A 21,089-nucleotide genomic window follows, 5' to 3' on the forward strand; every position below is an offset into this window, starting at 1 on the left:
TTTTTATCAGTACTACACCTGAAGCGTGCAGAGGAACATGTTGATTTGTGTGACGTGCTCATTGAGATGGTTCGCATAGAGATAAATGTTTCAGTTTTATTCTCTTCGTGTCTATCATGGAAGCCATATGCATTAAAACAATAAACATTACTATGATACTAGTTCTTTTAAATTAGTGGCTTTGGAAAGCTACACTGTAAAGAGACTGTATTTGCTGTAGCCTCAGTCAGCCAAATGATCTCTGTTTGTGCTCAACCCCAAAAGGCCTTCAAGATGTTCAGACATGTACGCTTGGTTTGTACTAATAAAGATTTATTCATCTGAGTCGCTGTTAATATGCAAAGTAAGAATTAACTTCTTTTGAGTTTCCTTGGAGGCAAATATTTAAGATCTTTAAACTCTTAGGCTCTTTTGGCACAGTTCAGCTTTCAAGATGTGTCAGAACTTATTTCTGTGGGTTTTAGTGACAGTCCAACAATGCACAGAAAAAAATGAGGAGGCAATTAGAACTCATTCATCCAGAGCAGTGGTAAAGAATGATAATCACCCTCAGGTCAGCTCTGCCTCTTGAGGTTTACAAAACAGCCACTAAGAGTTCACGCTGTCCTTTTTCCCTCCCCTCCAGTGTCATGCTTGTTCTTGTATGAGGTACTTACTATCTTATGCTAAATCCTGCTACAGGCTTTGCACTGTTGTAGTACAACTCCCATGTGCTTTGAGTGTATAATCTAATATATTCCGTAGCTTTTGTAAGACTATTTTGCCTTTTTTACAGATTTGGAGTCTGACAGTTATTGCAGAAGTCTGTTTCTGACTGTCAGTTGCATTCTCCCTCAATTCTTTGTTCTTCCTTTGGCATCATCCATCATAGTCTAATTTTTCATGATGGACAAAAACTGTGCCTGGGAATAGGAAATTTGTTAATTTGGCAGCTCTTTGTAATGCAAGTAATTCTGAGTCTCTGGACATATGGTAGTCAGTTATTGCTGTTCTATTTTGAATAATTTGTTCCTCAGCTAGGCTGAGGTTTGTTGGTGTTACAGATACTCATTTATGTATAGCTGATTTTGTCTTTGGTTTAGGTGTTAACAGTGATAATTTAATAGAAGAAACCTTAGCTAAAAAAATCCAGAGAAAGCGCAAGTGAAAAATGGATTTGATTGTGTTTCAAACTGTTTGCAAAGAAATTATCTGTAAGTTACTTCCCTGTAGGAGGTAATTCATTATGTTCAGCTAGTTGGATCATTTTCTTGGTAGAGAAGTGTTATGTCCAAGAACACTTATGCATATGTTTTTGAAAGTAAGTGTCACATCTATTCCATAATAAAAACTTGCCTATCCCACCTGGTTTCTGTGTGAGCATTCTACAGTCTCTTCATTTTTGTGTTTGCCATAGTGAAGAGGAAGAAGAACTTCCTGCTCTAGCAAGTGAAATACATGGGGATGTAGAAGGGCATATTTTGAAGTATAGAATAAACAGCAGAGGAAGCTAGCTGAGAAAGTAGGAAAAGGATGGAAAAGAAATGAGGAAATGTCTCTTAATTCAAGTCTCTTCAACAAAAAAAAAAAAAGCTGAACTATGTAACTGACAGTTTCCACGGTTTTGCTCATTCTTTGCAGACTTCTTGAAAAGACCGCTGGAGAATTATGTGAAAAAACTAAAAGTACCTGTTCATGTGATTCGAATGGAACAGCGTTCTGGATTGATTAGAGCCAGATTAAAGGGGGCTGCTGCTTCTAAAGGCCAGGTCATCACTTTCTTAGATGCTCATTGTGAATGTACAGTAGGCTGGCTTGAACCTCTGCTGGCAAGGATCAAAGCTGACAGGTAATTACCCTTCTATTGGTCCATGTTGTTTTTTTCAGTTATTAAAAAATGTTCCAAGTATTATAATATAGTCTACAAGCAGATGTCTACTTTCTGAAGGGATGGATAAATTCTCATTGGTACAAGGATAAAAGGCTAGTTTAGTACAACTTTTTAAAAGTAAAACTTGGTTTAAAGTGAAACTTATATTGGGATTCATGGGATAGTATGTCAAATAGCAGGAGACTGAGCATGAATGGAGTTGAGAGAGCAGTGGAATTTGAGGTCTTCTGTCTGCAGCCTGGCCCATTCCTTCATGAATTTGGGAAGATATTCTTGAGAAAGAAAGGGAGCCCTGATCTCATGTAACACCAACACTGTAAGCAAGAACTGTCAGGTTTACTGTTTTCAGGATCTCATTGGGTTTGTAATGTATTTGCATTGTGGAATTCTGTGACTTGGTCTTCTGGGATGTATTTTCTAAAGTTAGAAAATTACTAACTGGAATTAGTTACTGGAATCATACTGATGTATGCTGCAGTAACATAACTTTATAATTCTATCATAGGTCAATACTCAGAACACATACATGACAGTGTGATGGAAATTGTATTGGGGGGGAAGTGAGAGAATGGTCTGCTTCATAAAAGCTTCATATATCTGAGCAGTAACTCTGTAGTTGCACACTAGTCTATTAGTAAACAGCATATTAAATAGACTAGATGTTAAGTATGGTGTTACAGATCTCTGTTTTGTTCTTACAGTTATAGATAAAAATCACTTTTAAAATTTAACATTACAAAATACAGCATTACATGATGAAAAGCTACAAGTAATAAAGAATCTTCGTTTAGAACTGTGCTAAGACATAGTACTAACCTTTTAGTTACCAGTAATACACTTTTTGTGAGACTACGATACAGAAATTGTTAAAATTTGCAAATGGCTCAACTAAGTCAGTCTTCTAAATTTAGTTGCAACCTCTGAATCTTTTTTACAGAGCTCTCCAAGAGACGCAGACTGCTTTTGAGTGTGGTTATTCAAGTGTCTTTAAGATTATTAGAATTAGTTTCTGTGAATATATGCCTTAATAATTTCAGGACAGTGGACAAGGAGGCCTCTTTCTGCCCACTTTGATGCAGTAGTTTGACTTTGTTAACAATGACTGTCATCTCTTAGTCCTGAGGGCATATAAGTATACTTCCCCAGGGCTAATGACAAAGTTTAAGTTCAAAACATGCAAGTTACTTCGACCACTTAACTACAAACAGAATACTCTTGTTTTGTGTACAATCACTGTGTAGCACTGACAAAGCTGTGATCAATTTTTCCAGCTGCAGAGGGATGAATATTTATTACTGGTAATAATGCAAATAAAAAAAGAGCTAGTATTGCCAAAATTGTATCAGAAAAACATGTTTTCCTTTAAATGCATTAACTCTAATTAGCAAGACAGAATTTGAATATGTTTCATGGTAATGATCTATTGGGTACTGTTGTTAAGAGATGGCATTATGAAAATTTAAACCGTATGTGTTAAAAAACAAACAAAAACCCCCAAAGCAACCAAAACAAACCCCACCTTTTTTTAAACTTTAATTAATAGGGTTTGGTTCTTTCCTTTTTCTAGGAGAACAGTAGTGTGTCCCATTATTGATGTAATTAGCGATGACACCTTCGAATATATGGCAGGTTCCGACATGACCTATGGTGGATTCAACTGGAAGTTGAATTTTCGTTGGTATCCTGTTCCTCAGAGAGAGATGGATCGACGGAAAGGAGATAGAACCCTTCCTGTTAGGTAATGAGAAATTATTAAATTGGTTAAAATGTTCACCTGATGTTTACTCATATCGTTTCTAGGTTAATCTTGTAAGTGCGTACTTGATGAATTGTGTTGTAACATTTTTTTTTTGTCTGGCTGAAGGAACATTATAAAAGTTTTTACATGGATTGGTTGTTGGTAACTTTTAGTAGTGATGAAGGAAGCAATCATCTTGTCACTTCAGAAACATTTTTATGTCAATTACTGGTGAATTACTAGCTTTTAACTAGTTTTTATACTGATTCATGGGTTTTTATTGAAGCTTATTTTAATCTTGTATTCTAACAAAGTAAACAATATTTTGAAAAGATGCATCGATTTTTGGCATATGTATGTGCGTGTATATATCTGTGTGTGCATACATATATAATATCATCTTCAAAATGCATGGATAGGAGGTGAATTTACACTTGCATGTCATATAGATGTTATGACAAAGATAATGCGAAACACAGATAACTTGTGTGTAATGTTTTATTTTTAATAATTTTTAAGTGTTAAAAATAAATTTTTAACAATTGCAAACTCACATTTTCTGACCTTACTGTTCTGAAAAGTGGGCAATATTTACTTACTATAAAGTTGAGGATATGGCCTTTACTCTTTTTTGGTTTTTTTATATAAGAAATCAAGAGGTCTTCTCAGGATATTGCTAATTGTACTCTTCCCCCGATCCCCCTGGTTTCCATTTTGGGGGGAAAAAAGCAACATAAATTTTGAGCTAGATTGTGACCTAGGTTATATTTTATGTGTCTTTCAGAAAAATCCCAAAGTGTTTCAGGAAAATGGCTAGGCTAAAAGTATAAATAATTTGTACACTTCAACTACAAAGTTATATTGTCAGCCTAGTATGCAATTTACCTATTGTGTATTTGTTGACTATAAAAAAAAGGAAAATTGAGAGATGTTGCTGAAGTTAAGAGAAACTAGGACAGGGTTGTTTTTTTTTTTTTTCTACCAATAAGGAATTTGTAAAGAAAATCTGGATGTAATCCTGACTGTACAATTTTCTTGTATGAAGCAATAATAGTGAAATGAAGCAGGCCACTTCATGGCCTTTCATAACTTGTTCAAGAACAGTTGCCAGAAGTATAAATTTCCTGTAAGAAACTGGTTTCTTTTTTATGAGTTACCAGCATTGGAGGCAGAAGTTTTTCTCAGGAATGGCAGCAGCTTTCTAGGGGCTGTTTCTCTATCTGACTCCAAATTGAAGTGAGAAAATAGGGAGAACTGTCACTAACCGGTTCCATATCTGTAAAACTTTGAGCTTGCAAGTACATCAATGGTAACTGAATTTGGATGGAAGCCAAAGGAGAAGGAACATGTTAGGAACTTGGGGGTGGGGGGGAAAAGCCATTTTGTCACTGCAAGTGTGAAATATATTTAAGTATATGTTTTCATAGTGACTGATGCTTATTTTTTGTCCTTTTTTCTTTTTTTTTTTTTTTTTTTTCCCCTCACAGGACACCTACAATGGCAGGAGGGCTTTTTTCGATAGACAGAGATTACTTTCAGGAAATTGGAACATATGATGCTGGGATGGATATTTGGGGTGGAGAAAACTTAGAAATTTCTTTCAGGGTAGGTAAAACTGTTCTTTTTTCAGTGTGCTGTTACTCAGTGCATCTTGATCTGCTGCCTGCATCAGTGTCCTCTCCTGTTGCAGTTAGCCCTTCGCTTCCCATTCCTCAGTGGAGATAGGCAGAGACTGTTGGTGAAAAGTACATGGTGAACAGTTGGCAGAGCCCTGTGATTAAAAGATTGGAATGGTCATTCTGAAGAATGAATGCATGTGTGTTAGAAGGAGTTCAGTTAGAAAAGCTAATCAGGGAGCATAAGTTAAGGTTGATGTCATCAATGTGTCGGTGAAATGTGAGCACCTCTGTTATAAACTCTCTCTTCTTGCTGTTTTCTAACTTAATGAGTGCATGTGTTCTTTTGGATGTGGACCTAACCAGCACTGTTCTCACTTTCATTCCTACCAGATTAGTACTATTCCCTTTTGGCTTACTTACCAGCCCAGAGTATATAGGTGGATACTAAAGAAGTCGTTCAGCTTTCTGAATCTGTGATTTTTAGAAGTCCAAAGTAAAATTGAAAATATTTTCAGAAACCTTACTTGGGAAGTGAATGGGTGTGTTTTGTTGTTGTGGGTCTTTTTCCGCACATGGAGATTCTACTTTATAATGGACCTTTTTGGACAGATCACCACCTGTTACTTCTGTGATTCATGTGAGCCTTTTCCTTCCTTCCCTGTCAGCTTGCCCAGTTCTGTAAAGTAGTCTCTTGCTGATGCATTATCGCTGTGAGGCCTGACATACTCTTTCTTATGCTACCTTACTCAGGCTTGTGAGCACCTTTATCTGTTGAGCAGGTAACAGGTGTACATTTCTCTTCCATGCAGCATGTGTTTGTTTAATGTTGTTTCTCCAACTTGAACAGAAGCAAGTGATTAACATTTTTAAACTTTTTTAACAACTTGAAGCTATGCAGTAATTGTTCTATCACTTTCAGATTTGGCAGTGTGGTGGCACTTTGGAAATTGTAACTTGTTCACATGTTGGGCATGTGTTCAGAAAAGCAACACCATACACTTTTCCAGGAGGTACAGGGCAGATAATCAACAAAAATAACAGGCGGCTTGCAGAAGTCTGGATGGATGAATTCAAAAACTTTTTTTACATCATTTCCCCAGGTGAGCAGGTCTTTGGTTATGAGAAATACCTATTAAGAATTAAAATGTTATTACTACTGGGAAATAATATGAGTTTTTAAATAAAAATGTTATTGCTTTGAAGCTCACATAAAATGTGCAGAAAGGAGGGTCTTAACTGAAAAATAACTTTGTTAGAGATGTGCCCTGAAGTATATTTTTTTCCTTTTTTTTTTTTTTTTAAACATGCACATGGTTTATGAATGAGCTTCCTGTGCAACAGAATTAAAGCTCAGTGGAACATCAAAGAGCTCAACTATAGTGCTGGAAACTAGCTACCCAAATACATCTCGTAATGTGCTGGAGTTTGGCCTCTGGCTTCTGTTGTAGGCATTCCAGCTTGAAGAGATAGAAGTGATTTAAGTGAAACCCTGTAGCAGGAGTGGCAAAAGTTAACATCTTCTGGCTTGGTAGAATTTACACTTCACTATCCAGTGTATAGGGGCAAGTTGCCAATATACTTGACTATCGTGATATTTATTATGTTTCTTAAAGTGCATGTTAACAAAACAAGAGGATGTAAAATATGAGAGCAAATTTCCTATGAACTCAAACTTTCTGGGGAAAAAAAAACAGGAAAAGAAAGGAAGCTTGGGAAATACTGAATTACTGCTTTCCACTACAGGATATTTTTGTTGTTGTTGTTTGTGTGTCTGTTTTTTCAAACTTTGGGTAGCAGTAGACATCTTCTCTAAATACTTGAGACATTAGAGACATTTGACTTTAAATACTAAGTGGTAGTTCTATATGCCATGTCTGCTTTTCCAAAGACGTATCTTTAAAACAATTATTTCCATATGACTTGCTTATTAAACCTGAGTTAGTACTGAAATTTAAAATCTGTAATACAACGTAGTCTGAAGAGTGTCAAATTTTAGATTACAGGTTTAAGAATACTTGTGAGAACAAGTGACTGTGTGACTGTGCAGATTTATGGTGTTTTTTGGTCTTAAGAGAATGCATTACTCAAGACTCTGTAGGATTTTTTAATTAAAAAAAAAATTCTTGCTACTATTCAAAGCTTTTTAGGTGAAATCAGAGGCTAACAGCTTATGGTTATGCCTTATGTTGTTACTAATGAAGCATTATGAATTCAATCATGACATGTATAGATATATAATTCAGAAAAGTTGTATATAAATAAGTGCAATCACTTTTTTATTAAGATTACTTTTATGCATCCATGTCAAGACAGATTTTAAAAGGTAGTGGGAACACCTAACTATAAAAATAACCTATTTCTTAAAAATGAATGTAAATTACTAAACACCATGATAAGGCTCTGTTACTTCATATATCATCTCTATAGTCCTTCCATTTCATGTGGTAACTGTAAGCTACAAATGGAGTTACACTGTTTAAATTTTGTAGGATTGTTGTTTTGATAGGACTTTCATAGCTTTGCAGCATTGTGGAATATGCATGCATTCTCCTGTTGGAGAAAAGGAATGAAAGAATTTAATTTAAAATAGAATATTGTAAAAATTCTGAACTGGTGAAAGTAACTTAAGCAGTTATCTATAACTGCACCATATTTTCTTTCCTTTCAAAAGATGCATGTCTGCATAGTGTGTATGCTAATAGCCAGACTGATGGGTGGACAGGGAGGTGTTCTTGCTGTGCTCCTCTTCGTATGCCAGTCAGTAGATGCTCTATCTCATTTGTGTGCCCATATCTGTATTGACATTGCATTAAAGTTTGGTACTAGAATTTCCAAGTCTTTCAAGAATAGCATCAATAGCAATATAGGTACTATATTACCTAAGTAAGTTGGGTTAGTCTGAAATTGGTTTGTTGCCTGGAGCTGTGAAGAGAGTGGTTATTACTGTGGTTCATTCTTAGCTCTGGTATAATACCTATTGTTTAGAGAATGAACACATAAATGTACTCAGTGCCACTCATGTCTCTCACCCCGCAAATCCATGTAAGGTGTGAGAGTCAGCAGGTATTAACTAGAAAGGATTACTATTTTGGGAAGTTCACAAACACCTTACTGTTGTTATTCTGGTATCTCCAATCTTACCTGAGTGTTGCAGACTCTGATTTTTACCTGCTGACAGCAAATAACATCAGTGTAAATTTCAGTAAGAATTTCTGGCCAATAGTTGTCTTGGGAGCTCAGTGAATCTCTGCTATGCTGGGTCATTTAGCCATACTTTGCTTTTCCAGGTGTCCTTCTAATATAAAAATTTAAATGTTTAGTTCTTGCAGATTGATGGTGTAGTGACCCTCTGGCAGAGTATAGTACACAGCCTGTGAAACTCTTTGCTAGTACGTGAACTTTCAGTATTACTGTGACAGTGTCATGAGTTCTTGCAAGGAGCAAGGTGAGGATTTTTAAGCTGATGCTGGTTTGCAAGCCTGGGTGCAGATGAGCAAGGAAAACAGGCAGTCCTCTGTGCACCCAGGTTTTTTTTCTCGTTAGTTGACATGGATGAGAAAATTGGATTTTGAAGGAGGCAATATACTGACAGGCATCACTGATCCTAGCTAACAAGGAATGTTTCCTCCTTTATATCCTTTCTATTCTGCTCCCCTAAGATAGTGAATCACAGAGGGGCTGGTCCAGGAAAGCAAACCTAAGATTCTCAGGTAGGTTTCCCACTTTATGTAATCTGCATCATCTGGAAAAAGCGTGCTGCTTGAATGATGGGAACTCAAGAGACTTTTTACTATTGATGTAGTGTAGTTAAATGGAAAGCTGCCCTCTTGAAAAGAAAGCCTGTAATCCTTTTTTTCTTTAATGGGTATAGTCTAGTAGAAATTGTTAGTTGTCTGTTTTAAGCTTTCACGCATTTTAGAAGCTATCTCTCTGCTTAGGGGTGGTTAGGTACAGATGGAGGTTGGGCAGAAAAGTGTCGCAGCAGCTGCTGCTCAGCCAAAATCAAGCCTGTCTTATTGCACGCAACAGCTATTCTCCAGGGCAGTAATGGCACTAGCTGTAGCCTTTTCTCATTAGCCGACAGTTTTCCTCACAGTCACACGTTACAGCAGGGTGCTGTTTCCCAGGCCGTTTTCTCTCAGGTTTTCAGAAGATAGATCCAGTATGTGCAGGTGAATAGTCTGATTCCTGGCTCTGGTTGGCCTGTTTTGCAGACTCTGCCACTTCTTTATGATTTCTAGTGTTGGTCTTTTGTTACTTTCTCTGATCTAAAAGGCTAGGACTGGATTGTCCAAGGTGAGGCTTCATGAGACGGCAATGTCAGTCTAACAGCTTGCTGTGAGGAGAGTGCTTTGCTTTTCATGGCAGGTGATAGGGCTTCACCTCCCCTGACTTGCCGGTTGTTCATATATGTGAACTGATTCGACTTGCAGAACTTGTCAGGATTACTTGCCCTGTGGGCTGGCTCTCTACTGGTTAAGTTAGCGCCTGTGTCAGCACAGGAGGAGCAGCAGGAATCTGAAGCTCAGCGAGGGAAAGCTGCCCCTTTCTGCAGCAGCAGCTGCAAAGCATTAGGCTGGCTTACCACAGCTACCTCCCCCTAACCTTCTCCTAACTACTAATTAATGATGAACTGACAGTTGTAGAATTTGTTGGTATCCTTAATCTAAAAGTGAAGCATGGATACTTTCAGACTGTGTGGTTTCCCCATGCTGCATGTGAGTCTGGGTTCCAGCTCAGACATGCACCCTGCTACTTGTGTCCGGCATGCACCTTTGTCATTCATGAGCCTCTTGCTGGGTGAGCTGAAGGAATCCTGAAAAGCAACTCCAGCGAGCTTGGGTAGAGCCTCGTCTAGCTTGTGTGGAAATCAATTTTATTGTTGACCAAAAGTTTGCCGCAGAAGTTATCTTCCATTGCACTGGGGCCAAGTGGGCAGGCAGGAGGCCTGAAGAGACAGCATTGCAGAATTATCTGGGCAAGAGCCATCTAGACAGAGAGGTGTGATCCTGAAAACTGGATCAGTAGGCTTAGTTTGTAATTGCTTCATGCACTTGTCTCTAGCCAGGCATGGTAAGTCAAGGTTCAGTATGTACAGACTGGAAATGGATAATGGTTTTATTTATGGTTGATAGGGAGGACAGAGGAGGGGCTGAGTCCACATCTTGCAACGTACCTAAGCCTGTGTTCCAAATACGTACTGAGCTATTCCATGTGTTCTTGTTTTCAGCCAGTATTCCCTATTAGCATTAATTGCGAATGCAGATGATGTAGCTATTCAAATTGGTTTTAAATGATAGTTGCTTGTCAAGTTTCATAATACTAAATAAAAACGAGTTCTATGATTTTTAACAGAAGAGTAGTTTTAGACGAAACAGTTTTCATACTGTGCTTTGAGAATGATTGAGCAATTTATAATCATGATGAAAACATCATGCTTTTTTTTTTTTAAAGCAGTTTAGCATAAATATATTGCCACACATTGAACTTGGCAAACAAATCTTCAGCTCTTTTGAAGTTTTAAGGATGTCAGAACTGCAACACAGCTGATAGGACGCTTAAATATAAGATGGCAAAGAAAATTAAACTGAAAAAGTAGTATTCTACTGATAGACATCACTATATTTTTGTAAGGGTATAAAGAAAGACCATATATATTACTAATCGAGAGTAGTATGGTATTGCATACTAAGCTTCTTCACAAGCAAGTGCTGAGATGAATCTTACTTACATCTATACAAATGAACTGGTGATGGTGTGGTTGGATGATTTGATGTGGGGTTTTTTGCCTTTTAAGTATATCTTTAAGCATATGGGTGTAAAAAAGCATGACATTGACCCACAGGAAACAGCGAGCTGTGTGACTAAAAGCCTGGACCTCCCTGATGGTTCTATTTATGTAATTAGGGTTGGAGGGGGGCAGGGGAGGATATTGCATGGCCAAGTAAAGACTACAGTAGCAAATACTGTTAAATACTATTTCTGATCTTTTAAATTTTTTTTAAATGAACCAAACATTTTTTTTGAGGGAAAGGCTGTGGACGTTGTCTAGCTGGACTTTAGTAAAGCCTTTGACAGCGTCTCCCACAGCATTCTCCTGGAGAAACTGGCGGCTCGTGGCTTAGACGGGTTTACTCTTCGCTGGGTGAGGAACTGGCTGGATGGCCGAGCCCAGAGAGTTGTGGTGAACGGCGTTAAATCCGGCTGGCGGCCTGTCACGAGTGGTGTTCCCCAGGGCTCGGTTCTGGGGCCGGTCTTATTCAATATCTTTATTGATGATCTGGATGAGGGAATTGAGTGCTCCCTCAGTAAGTTTGCAGATGACACCAAGCTAGGTGGGAGTGTTGATCTGCTGGAGGGTGGGAGGGCTCTGCAGAGGGATCTGGACAGGCTGGATCGATGGGCAGAGGCCAAGTGTATGAGGTTTAATAAGGCCAAGTGCAGGGTCCTGCACTTTGGCCACAACAACCCCATGCAATGCTACAGGCTTGGGGAGGAGTGGCTGGAGAGCAGCCCGGCGGAAAGGGACCTGGGGGTGCTGGTTGACAGCCGGCTGAACATGAGCCGGCAGTGTGCCCAGGTGGCCAAGAAGGCCAACAGCGTCCTGGCCTGTATCAGCAATAGTGTGGCCAGCAGGAGTAGGGAAGTGATCGTGCCCCTGTACTCGGCACTGGTGAGGCCGCACCTTGAATACTGTGTTCAGTTTTGGGCCCCTCACTACAAGAAGGATGTTGAGGTGCTGGCGCGTGTCCAGAGAAGGGCAACGAAGCTGGTGAGGGGTCTGGAGCACAAGTCTTATGAGGAGCGGCTGAGGGAACTGGGGTTGTTTAGTCTGGAGAAGAGGAGGCTGAGGGGAGACCTTATCGTTCTCTACAATTACCTGAAAGGGGGTTGTGGCGACGAGGGTGTTGGCTTCTTCTCCCAAGTAACTAGTGATAGGACAAGAGGAAATGGCCTCAATTTGTGCCAGGGGAGGTTTAGATTGGATATTAGGAAAAATTTCTTCACCTAGAGGGTGGAACAGGCTGCCCAGGGAGGTGGTGGAGTCGCCATCTCTGGAAGTGTTCAAAAAACGTGTGGATGTGGCGCTTCAGGGCATGGTTTAGGGGACATGGTGGTGCTGGATTAATGGTTGGACTTGATGATCTTAAAGGTCCTTTCCAACCTAGTGATTCTGTGATTCTGTGAAACACAAATATTTGAAGGAACAACTAGTGAACATGATTGTCCTCCTTATGATGCATATACCTGTGGAGTCTGGCATAATTGTCTACTGTGAGGAAGATTTGATCTAATTCTTGTTTTGTGGCTTGTTTTTTCTTCTGTTTTTTGGGGTTTTTTTTGTTTTTTTTTTTTTTAGCTGAGCCTTGAAGAACAGTTGCAAAAACACTGGAAGGTATATGTTACTGTGCGTGTATAAATTTTCCTGGTCTGTGGAGGAAATAATGATTTAGATATGTACTTAATTTTTTATGTTTTATATTTTGTAGTTTTCTTAGCTTGCTTCCATTTTTAACCCCAAAAAACTGTTAGCCATACATAACTGCCACTGCACTGTATAGTAGAAATGTATAGGAACACTCAAACTAATTTTAAGTAATACAGATAAGGTACCAGAAACCTGGGAGACACAGTAATTGTTAGAGGACACACCTAAGGCAACTATACTGGTTCTGCTGTTCAGTGCATTTGCTAACCTGATGCTAACTGTAGCCTACGTGCAAGTATATGGTTTGGTGCAGACCTAACTTCAGAGAGGATTTAAAAAAAAAAATTCCTGACTAAAAATGGTTAAATGGAATATAATACACACCTCTTACTTCACAGTAACAGAGGGAAAATCAGCGGACACTTTTCTTTCTACATGGTGACATTTAAAACTACTTTAAGCAACAGCACACTTGTATGCTATTAAGTATCACTTTACATTTAATTCTTTATGGCTGTGACTTTCTTATTAGCATTCAGTGATGTGCCAAAGCCTTAACAGTGTTGTTTTCTGAAGGTCAGTGCAGCAAACTCTGAATGAGTTTTTGAGTATCCTAAGGTGGTTGGTGAGGATGGCATGGTAATTGTTTCATCCATCGGCTGCTTTTTCATAACCGAAAAATGAAGAACTCCATACTTAGCTGTGGTTGGTACAGTCTTTCTCTTCTTACTTCATCATCTTTTGAGAGAGTGCTCCTTTTGGTGTAGAGTAGATGTTTGCTTTGGTGAAGATAGGGCGTTCTTTTGGGGACTTTTTGTTTGTCTTGTGTTTTGGTTTCAAGATTTCTTTTGTGGCTGGAAAGCCCAGACTGAAGTTTTCTGAGATTCTATTCCAAGAGATTTTTAGATTTCATTCACACTATACAAAATTTCATTAAAAAACAAGCTTTCCTTTGCTTTCATTCCCCTACCAGTATAGTTCTCCAGCATCTTTTTAACAAAGTCTTTAGTTTTTGGTTTGGTAGTGTTTTTTTCGGTTTTGTTTCTTTCTTTTCCCCTTGGGCGGGGTGGGGGGAGCCTAAAAGCCTCGCTAGCACTTTTTCTTTCTGGAATATTGAAATACTAATGTTTTTATTGATATTTACAAACATTTAGCTGAAATTATGCAGTTATCTGTCTTAATTGAGTAGAAATACACCATCTAGTGGCAGGTTGATTTCATAACACAGTATGCCGACTTAGAAATGTCTCAAACTGTTTCAAAAGGTCAGCAATTTTAGAGGTAATTCACAGTCCTCTAAGTGGAGAGATTTCTGAAAAATCTATGCAGCCGGAGGTCTACAGTGTGGTGGCCAGCTGAGCTGTATTTGTGGTCTGTGAGGGGAATTTAAATTGCTAGGACTCATTTTTGTTCTTTTTTAATTTGGGTTTTTGTTTGGTTTGGGGTTTTTTGTCATGTATTACTTTTGGCCTGTGTGGTACAGAGTGTAGTGTGGAAAATACAAAAAGAATGCAATGCCTGAAAACTAAGAAATTATACTACCCTTAATCTATATTGTTGGAATATTAATGGCAATAGTGCTTAATTCTGGTGAGGCAAAAACATCTACTTCATCATGCACACTTTCCTCAACCCATCTGCCGATGGGACTTGCACAAATTAATTTTCAGAAGGAATTAAAACAACCATAAAGGCATGGGAAAATACAGGAGGAATGAGCACTTTCATAGATGAGGAGCAAAGGAGAAAAAAGGCAAGCAAAATACCACCAAAAAAATGATAACAGTGCTAATTGTGAACGTACTTCCTGCAAATGCTGCAGTTATATTGAACAAATACTGAATTATTAAAGGATTAGTTTCCTGTATGAAGGCTGCTTTCTGACTGTTTCTTTGTGCAGTTAGAGAGATGGTGAAGGGTCCAGTAGGTGGTACCGAGCTTACAGAATTAAATTAAAATGGAATTCTCCACAGAAGGAGATTCCTATGTTATGCTGCACAGATATGTGCCCCAGTTGCCATTGGGGGTGGAATGGCATTAGTGACTATAATGGTTTCAGCCTTTTTCCTCTGATAACTTAGTAAGTAACTGCATTCAAATAGTTCCACAAACCACAGGTAAGAAATTGGCATGTGTAGCACAGATGTAGTGATGCCATCTTTTGTATAATTATCTGGAAGAGGGAGTCACAGGCAGTAACTAACATGTCCTCGCTGAGAATGTAAACAGCATAATGCTATCTTAAAATCATTTATTTGTGTAGAGATGACTTTCTCAAGAGAAAGTCTTTCACGCAAGCAGCGTATTATACTGATGATTTTTGTATTAAGTGGAATTGTATGACATTTATTAGCAGCCATTGAATAAAACTTTCTTTGTTTCTACAGGAGTTACTAAAGTTGATTATGGGGACATATCGTCACGGCTTGGACTAAGACGCAAGCTCCAGTGCAAGCCTTTCTCCTGGTACCTGGAAAATGTTTATCCTGATTCCCAAATTCCACGCCATTACTTTTCTCTGGGAGAGGTAAGTTTTCTGTCCTACATATTTATCTACCTTATGTGAAGTACATGGCATAGTAAGTTGTTTGTATTCTGAACTGAAGAGTGCAAACAAGTTATCTTCAGCAAAGTTCAGGTATCTTGCACCTATGTTCCTGTCATCTAAAATGATACATATGGCTTCTCAGTGGGGTAGAAAACTGAACTTTGGTATACAGTACTGTAATTTTAATGTTTTCCAGTTTTTTTTACTACATTACTAAATGCCACATAGAAGGGCTTTAAAAATATTCCTTCAGAAATGTATAGTTATCTATAACTTTCTGTATATTGTTCTCTGTGCAGAGTATGAGCAGAGTTTTTCCTTAAAAAAACTAGACCAGGTCAAACAAGAACTTTGCCTAAAAACCGCTCTGAATTTTACTCCCAGAACCATTGTCAGTGACCAGCAAATTTCAGTGATCCCTAAGGCTTGCTGGGCATTCCTCTGTTTTTCTTTAAAGTTTAAGTGACTGTAGAGGTAGTACAGGTGATGCTGTCCTAAATAAGTAGGCATCTACTCTCCCCTACGAATCATGTTGAGCCAAATATTGAGCCTGTTGTAGGGTGATTTTGGACTGTTTGTTTTCAAAAGAAATGCTTTTGAAAACAAAATGAAGCAGGCAGCATACTGCTGTCAGGTGACTTGATATTCATGCCTGCTTACTATATAGTAATACAGGGATTAAGGCTGTAACTCAAGAAGTGAGGAAATTGAACCCAGTCACCTGTGATTTCAAAGGGAATTAAACCCACCATGCCTAGGAGAGTGCTTTAAAACTTGTGAAGGTTTTGGGCTGGAGACTCAATTGTGTCCATTCTGTTGTGGCTAAGTCTTTGAGCAAAAAGAGTGCCCAAGATGGAAAGATCTCTGAAAGAACGCAAAGAAACAAACATGCTTCTTGTAATCTGGTAGCTTGAACACTTGCTTGGGAGTTTGAGCCTCGGACAGTGGTCTCACTGTAGTATGATTTCTGTGTTTTTACATTTCATTCACATAACCTCTGGTGTGTAGCAGAGAGACCTGGTGCCAGTGTCGTTTTGATATGGACCTAACTCTCTTCTAAAAATAACAGCCTTTGGTGATGTGCTCTTTTTCACTCCCAGATAAGAAATGTGGAGACAAACCAATGTCTGGATAACATGGCAAGAAAAGAAAATGAGAAAGTTGGAATCTTTAACTGCCATGGAATGGGTGGCAATCAGGTGACAATTTTTAAAAATATAATATCTTAATGTATTGAATTATTTGGAGCACTACTTCTCATCAGGACAATTCTTGGATTCTTTCAGTAGTTATCTTTAGAACACACGTAAGTTGTAAAGTTTAGGAAACCCTCATTGAAGAAGATGCCTGTAAGAGGAAATGTCTGAGAAGATTTGTTGGTGGTTTGTCATTTGTAGGTTTTTGAGGCCTGATTGCAGTAGGTTTTAGTTCAACTTTCAAGTCAAAAATGAAATGAGGGGAGGAGGAGATGGCTACAAGCTAGGCTTTTCCTTCTGTAGGTTCACTGGAACTGTCTTCTGGTTAGACCTCCTGATTGGCATCGTTACTTACAAAAAAAAAAAACCACCAAAAAAACCCCCTGTACCTGAAATGCTGTTTTTAATGTACTTTTTTTTGAATGTCAGTTCTAGAACTTATTTTATGTCTGGGTTTTTGTTCAATTGTTTTCCAGTATACAGAGATTACGTGTGTTGGGGAACCTCCTGTTTCTATGCAGGAAGCAGTCAGCAATTCAAAAAATGTCAATTTTGACTGAAGAGCTTGTTCATACAGTGGTTTTTTGTTTTTTGTTTTTTTTTTTTTTAGGGAATAAATATAAAATCTTTCTATGTATGCTGAAGGGAAAAGAAAAAAAATAGTGGATATTAATGAAGAAATGTACAAATCTTCCCCCTTCCCCCTGCCCCAGGAATCTTTTAGTCGAACCTTTTTTTTCAGTTCCTCTAATTCTTTTTTTTTTTTGTTTAGGTTTTCTCGTATACTGCCAACAAAGAAATTCGAACAGATGATTTGTGTTTAGATGTATCCAAACTTAATGGCCCAGTAACGATGCTCAAGTGCCACCACCTAAAAGGAAATCAACTTTGGGAATATGATCCGGTGGTAAGTCTTCTAATGACTTGTGACATTAAAACGAGTCAATTTGGGTTTTAACATGAGCCTAGAGAGCAACATGTTCCAGTGTGGGACCGCTATTTAACAGTCAAAACAGGAAACAAAGTCAGGATTATCTTCACTTTCTTATTAATTCCTGGTGTAGTCAGTCAGTGGGCATCTGTATTGATTTAATTGCCTGGTGAGTTTTGGGGGAGCTTTTAGAAGAATATTTTCAATGTGCTTTTGGAGCCTCTGGAGAAAGATAGTCTGCTAGTGTAAGATCAACAACGAAAAAGTATTGCAGGTATCTACTGGACCAGTAAAAGATAATGCTCATGATCTTGTGACAAATTCTGATCCACAAGGTTAAAAGGAATGCTTTTCTAATTGAAAAATCAGCATCTCAATTTTTATATGGAAGATTTTACATTTCTAATTGTCGTATGTTTATCTCTACAGTATCTCTACAGATGCTTAAAACAACTTTATTGTAATCATTCTGTTTCTTGTACATAATATTCAAATTTATTTTATTGAAGTTCATAGGTTGAACTGCCAGATCCAGAAATCACTGTCTGTTGATATATTCATCACTAATTTGATTTGCAAGCTCTAAAACCAATTTTGTGATTGAGTAGTGCCGTGAAGAACTTTGACTTATGGCATGGCAACTTAGAAAAAAGAAAATAGTTCTCAAGCTTGTTAATTTAAAATCAGTTGTTGTTAAAGACAGTTGCGAGACAATTAGTGGAAGAAGAATCTGGCCAGTATAATCATGATGACTGTTTTATAAAGAGAACGTGTAGATATTTAGCTACTAAAAAGTAATTTCACTGATGTAAAAAAAACAAAGGGGGGGTAGTATTTCTAACTAAATAGACTTGCTGTAGATATTAATAGCTCAGGTGTTAATGAAATGTACAGCCTTTAAGACTAAAAGGAAATATGTGTGGATGATTTTTTTTTATTAGGATGGCTGTTAATGTGGAAGACAGTGGAACTCTACTAGGATTTTTGCACGTTGCTAGCAACTGCTGATAGGAGACTGAAGAAAGCTATTGAAGGCTTTCAGGATTAGAAGTTAATTGAAATTATTAAATTTGAGTCTTGGGAACCCTTCATTCATGTTTTTTATGTAGTTAGTTTACCTGACTTAAGTAAATAAGATGAATAACATTACTACATGCAGTGATTCACCAAACAGCAAGTGCTTTTTATTTTGTTTCTATCTTATCAATGGTAAGAACATTGCATCTTTTGACAGCTAATTGTAGTAGTCTGTCTTGCAGTCATTGCCACAGACTGTAAAACAGACTTCCCCTGTGTCAATCCTCAGCCATAAATTTGGTTGTATGTGTCTTTCCTCTTTGTTCTGTCAAATAGGAGAATCTAGGTATAATCTTCAGAACTTTACTGAAAGCTGACTAATAAAGCACAAAAACAAGTTAGAGAATACTTAGCAAGAACTTCTGCCCACATAGGTGGGTGATTTTTTTTCTGTAGTTTTCTTTTTTCCTTCTGCCTCTGTTCAGGACACATGTAAGAAGCCTGTTTCCTTTAATGTCTACCAGGAAGAAAAAGGAATCACAGAATCATTAAGGTTGGAAAAGACCTTTTAAGATCATCAAGTCCAACATCAACCCAACAACACCATGCCCACTAAACCATGTCCCGAAGTGTCACATCTGCATGTTTTTTGAACACTTCCAGAGATGGTGACTCCACCACCTCCCTGGGCAGCCTGTTCCAGTGCTTGACCACTCTCTCAGTAAAGAATTTTTTCCTAATACCTCGTCTAAACCTCCCCTGGCGCAACTTGAGGCCATTTCCTCTCGTCCTATCACTAGTTACTTGGAAGAAGAGACCAACACCCATGTTGCCACAACCCCCTTTCAGGTAGTTGTAGAGAGCGATAAGGTCTCCCCTCAGTCTCCTCTTCTCCAGACTGAACAAGCCCAGTTCCCTCAGCTGTTTCTCGTAGGACTTGTGCTCCAGCCCCCTCACCAGCTTCATTGCTCTTCTCTGGACATGCTGCAGCACCTCAGCATCCTGCTTGTAGTGAGGGGCCCAAAACTGAACACAGGATTCAAGGTGCAGCCTCACCAGTGCCGAGTACACAATCACTTCCCTACTCCTGCTGGCCACGCTATTTCTGATACAGGCCAGGACACTGTTGGCCTTCTTGGCTAGGAAGGTGGGGGGCGAAACTTTGTGTTAGTTACTTGTCTACCTAAGTCTATTCCAACTTCCTTCTTCATTCTTCAACATTCTTCAGTGGCTGTGTGAGTGCAGGAGACTGATGTGCTTCAGTTTTTGGTTGGTTTGGGGTTTTTTGTTTTATTTGTTTTGTTGTTTTTTGTTTTGTGGGCTTTTTTTTTTTACCCTTTGCTGCTTGTGCACATAAGGCGGCTCGCCTGTTCTGCTATTTTCCAGTCAGTCCAGTGTCCTGGTTGTGCTGCTGAGTGAGAGAAGAAATACTGATAGTAATGTCAGTCAGTACCATAGACAAGTTGATGCACTGATGAGTATCCATAGTACAGTGGCAGGAAGCGCAGCTTATGAAGATCTCTTCTCCATGAGGATAGTACTGAGGTAGATGAAGTGGTGTATGGAATATTGCATAAGTAAGATTAGTAGGTGTTGGAAAAGTTATATATGTATGTGAATTTGTACACATCTTTTTTTTAAAAGAACATACTTTTTAAGGATATAGTACTAAAAGAAGATAGTGGAATGTCAGTTCTGTGTCCCTAACTGAGGAGAAAACAGTTTTTTTGAATACATATTCAGTATGTTCATTCTGATGTGATCAAATCTAATATTATAATTAATAATTGAAGTTTTATATCTTACCAAACTTTAATTTCTAGCTCCTCAAAGTTCCCTAGCTGTATAGTCCTATTTAAGGAATGGTGGATATTGCTTGATAAAGAACATTGTTTAAAAGTTCAGACTGTTCTGTTTTCATGAAGCAATGTTTTTAGTATCTACAACATCAAATAGCATATTTAAGTGTTCTTTAGGATTGGGATCTGGAGTCAGTAACCGAGAGGTCTTGTCCAGTTCCTCCTTACATATAGAAGAATTTTCATGGCCACTAGAAACTTTTTGCGAAGCTTATGCATGGTGACTTTTGTAAAACTAATTTATTTTTATTTTGTCTTCAAGAAATTAACCCTGTTGCATGTGAACAGTAACCAGTGCCTGGATAAAGCCACCGAAGAGGACAGCCAGGTACCCAGCATCAGAGACTGCAATGGCAGCCGCTCCCAGCAGTGGCTGCTTCGCAATGTCACCCTTCCAGAAATATTCTGAGAGGTTCTAAAGAAAAGCAAGGATTGACTGGGCTACCTCGGCTGATACTTTGGCTACACTGTTAAGTAGCAACAGAAGGAACTTCTGCATGGCAGAACTCACAGTTCGTCAGCTGTTAGAACTCCTGCAGCTTCTTAGTAGCTGTGAACCAGCCTTCCTGTATAAGGATGTGAAACTACCACACATACTAGTGAAACTGCACCCACTGATGTTTACAAGATCGAAAGAGTTTCTTCCAGCAAGTAATTTAGAGAACATTTGGACAGTGGAAACATAATCAGTGAAATAGTCTCTCTGAAGAGCTGCCTATCGTTGTAGTTTGCTTGCACATCAGTAACCTCTGCTGAACGTGCTGTTGTAATGAAGAAAGTTCCAAGATTTTTTTTTTTCCTGGTTAGCAGTGGTAACCAGACTGCTAAATATAGATCCACAAATAAATGAGAGAGAGAGCCGGAAACCAGATTCAGTAACAT

The 21,089-nt window shown here is 38.4% G+C and overlaps 1 protein-coding gene across 1 annotated transcript in view; it reads left to right on the top strand.

Annotated features, from left to right (window-relative positions):
- GALNT1 (polypeptide N-acetylgalactosaminyltransferase 1) overlaps window positions 1-20,616 on the top strand; it is a gene marked incomplete at its 3' end in the record, with an annotated part of 48,666 nt that extends 28,050 nt beyond the window's left edge. The window contains exons 4-11 of the mRNA XM_082015434.1: window positions 1,621-1,828; window positions 3,438-3,608; window positions 5,096-5,213; window positions 6,147-6,327; window positions 15,044-15,183; window positions 16,305-16,403; window positions 17,173-17,307; window positions 20,470-20,616. Coding sequence (XP_081871560.1) covers window positions 1,621-1,828; window positions 3,438-3,608; window positions 5,096-5,213; window positions 6,147-6,327; window positions 15,044-15,183; window positions 16,305-16,403; window positions 17,173-17,307; window positions 20,470-20,616 — 1,199 coding nt within the window. The remainder of the gene's footprint in view (window positions 1-1,620; window positions 1,829-3,437; window positions 3,609-5,095; window positions 5,214-6,146; window positions 6,328-15,043; window positions 15,184-16,304; window positions 16,404-17,172; window positions 17,308-20,469) is intronic.
- Between the last annotated feature and the right edge of the window lie 473 nt (window positions 20,617-21,089).

The sequence above is a fragment of the Phaethon aethereus genome (genome assembly GCF_964289735.1).
Source record: "Phaethon aethereus genome assembly, chromosome: 2".
NCBI classification, from domain to species: domain Eukaryota; kingdom Metazoa; phylum Chordata; class Aves; order Phaethontiformes; family Phaethontidae; genus Phaethon; species Phaethon aethereus.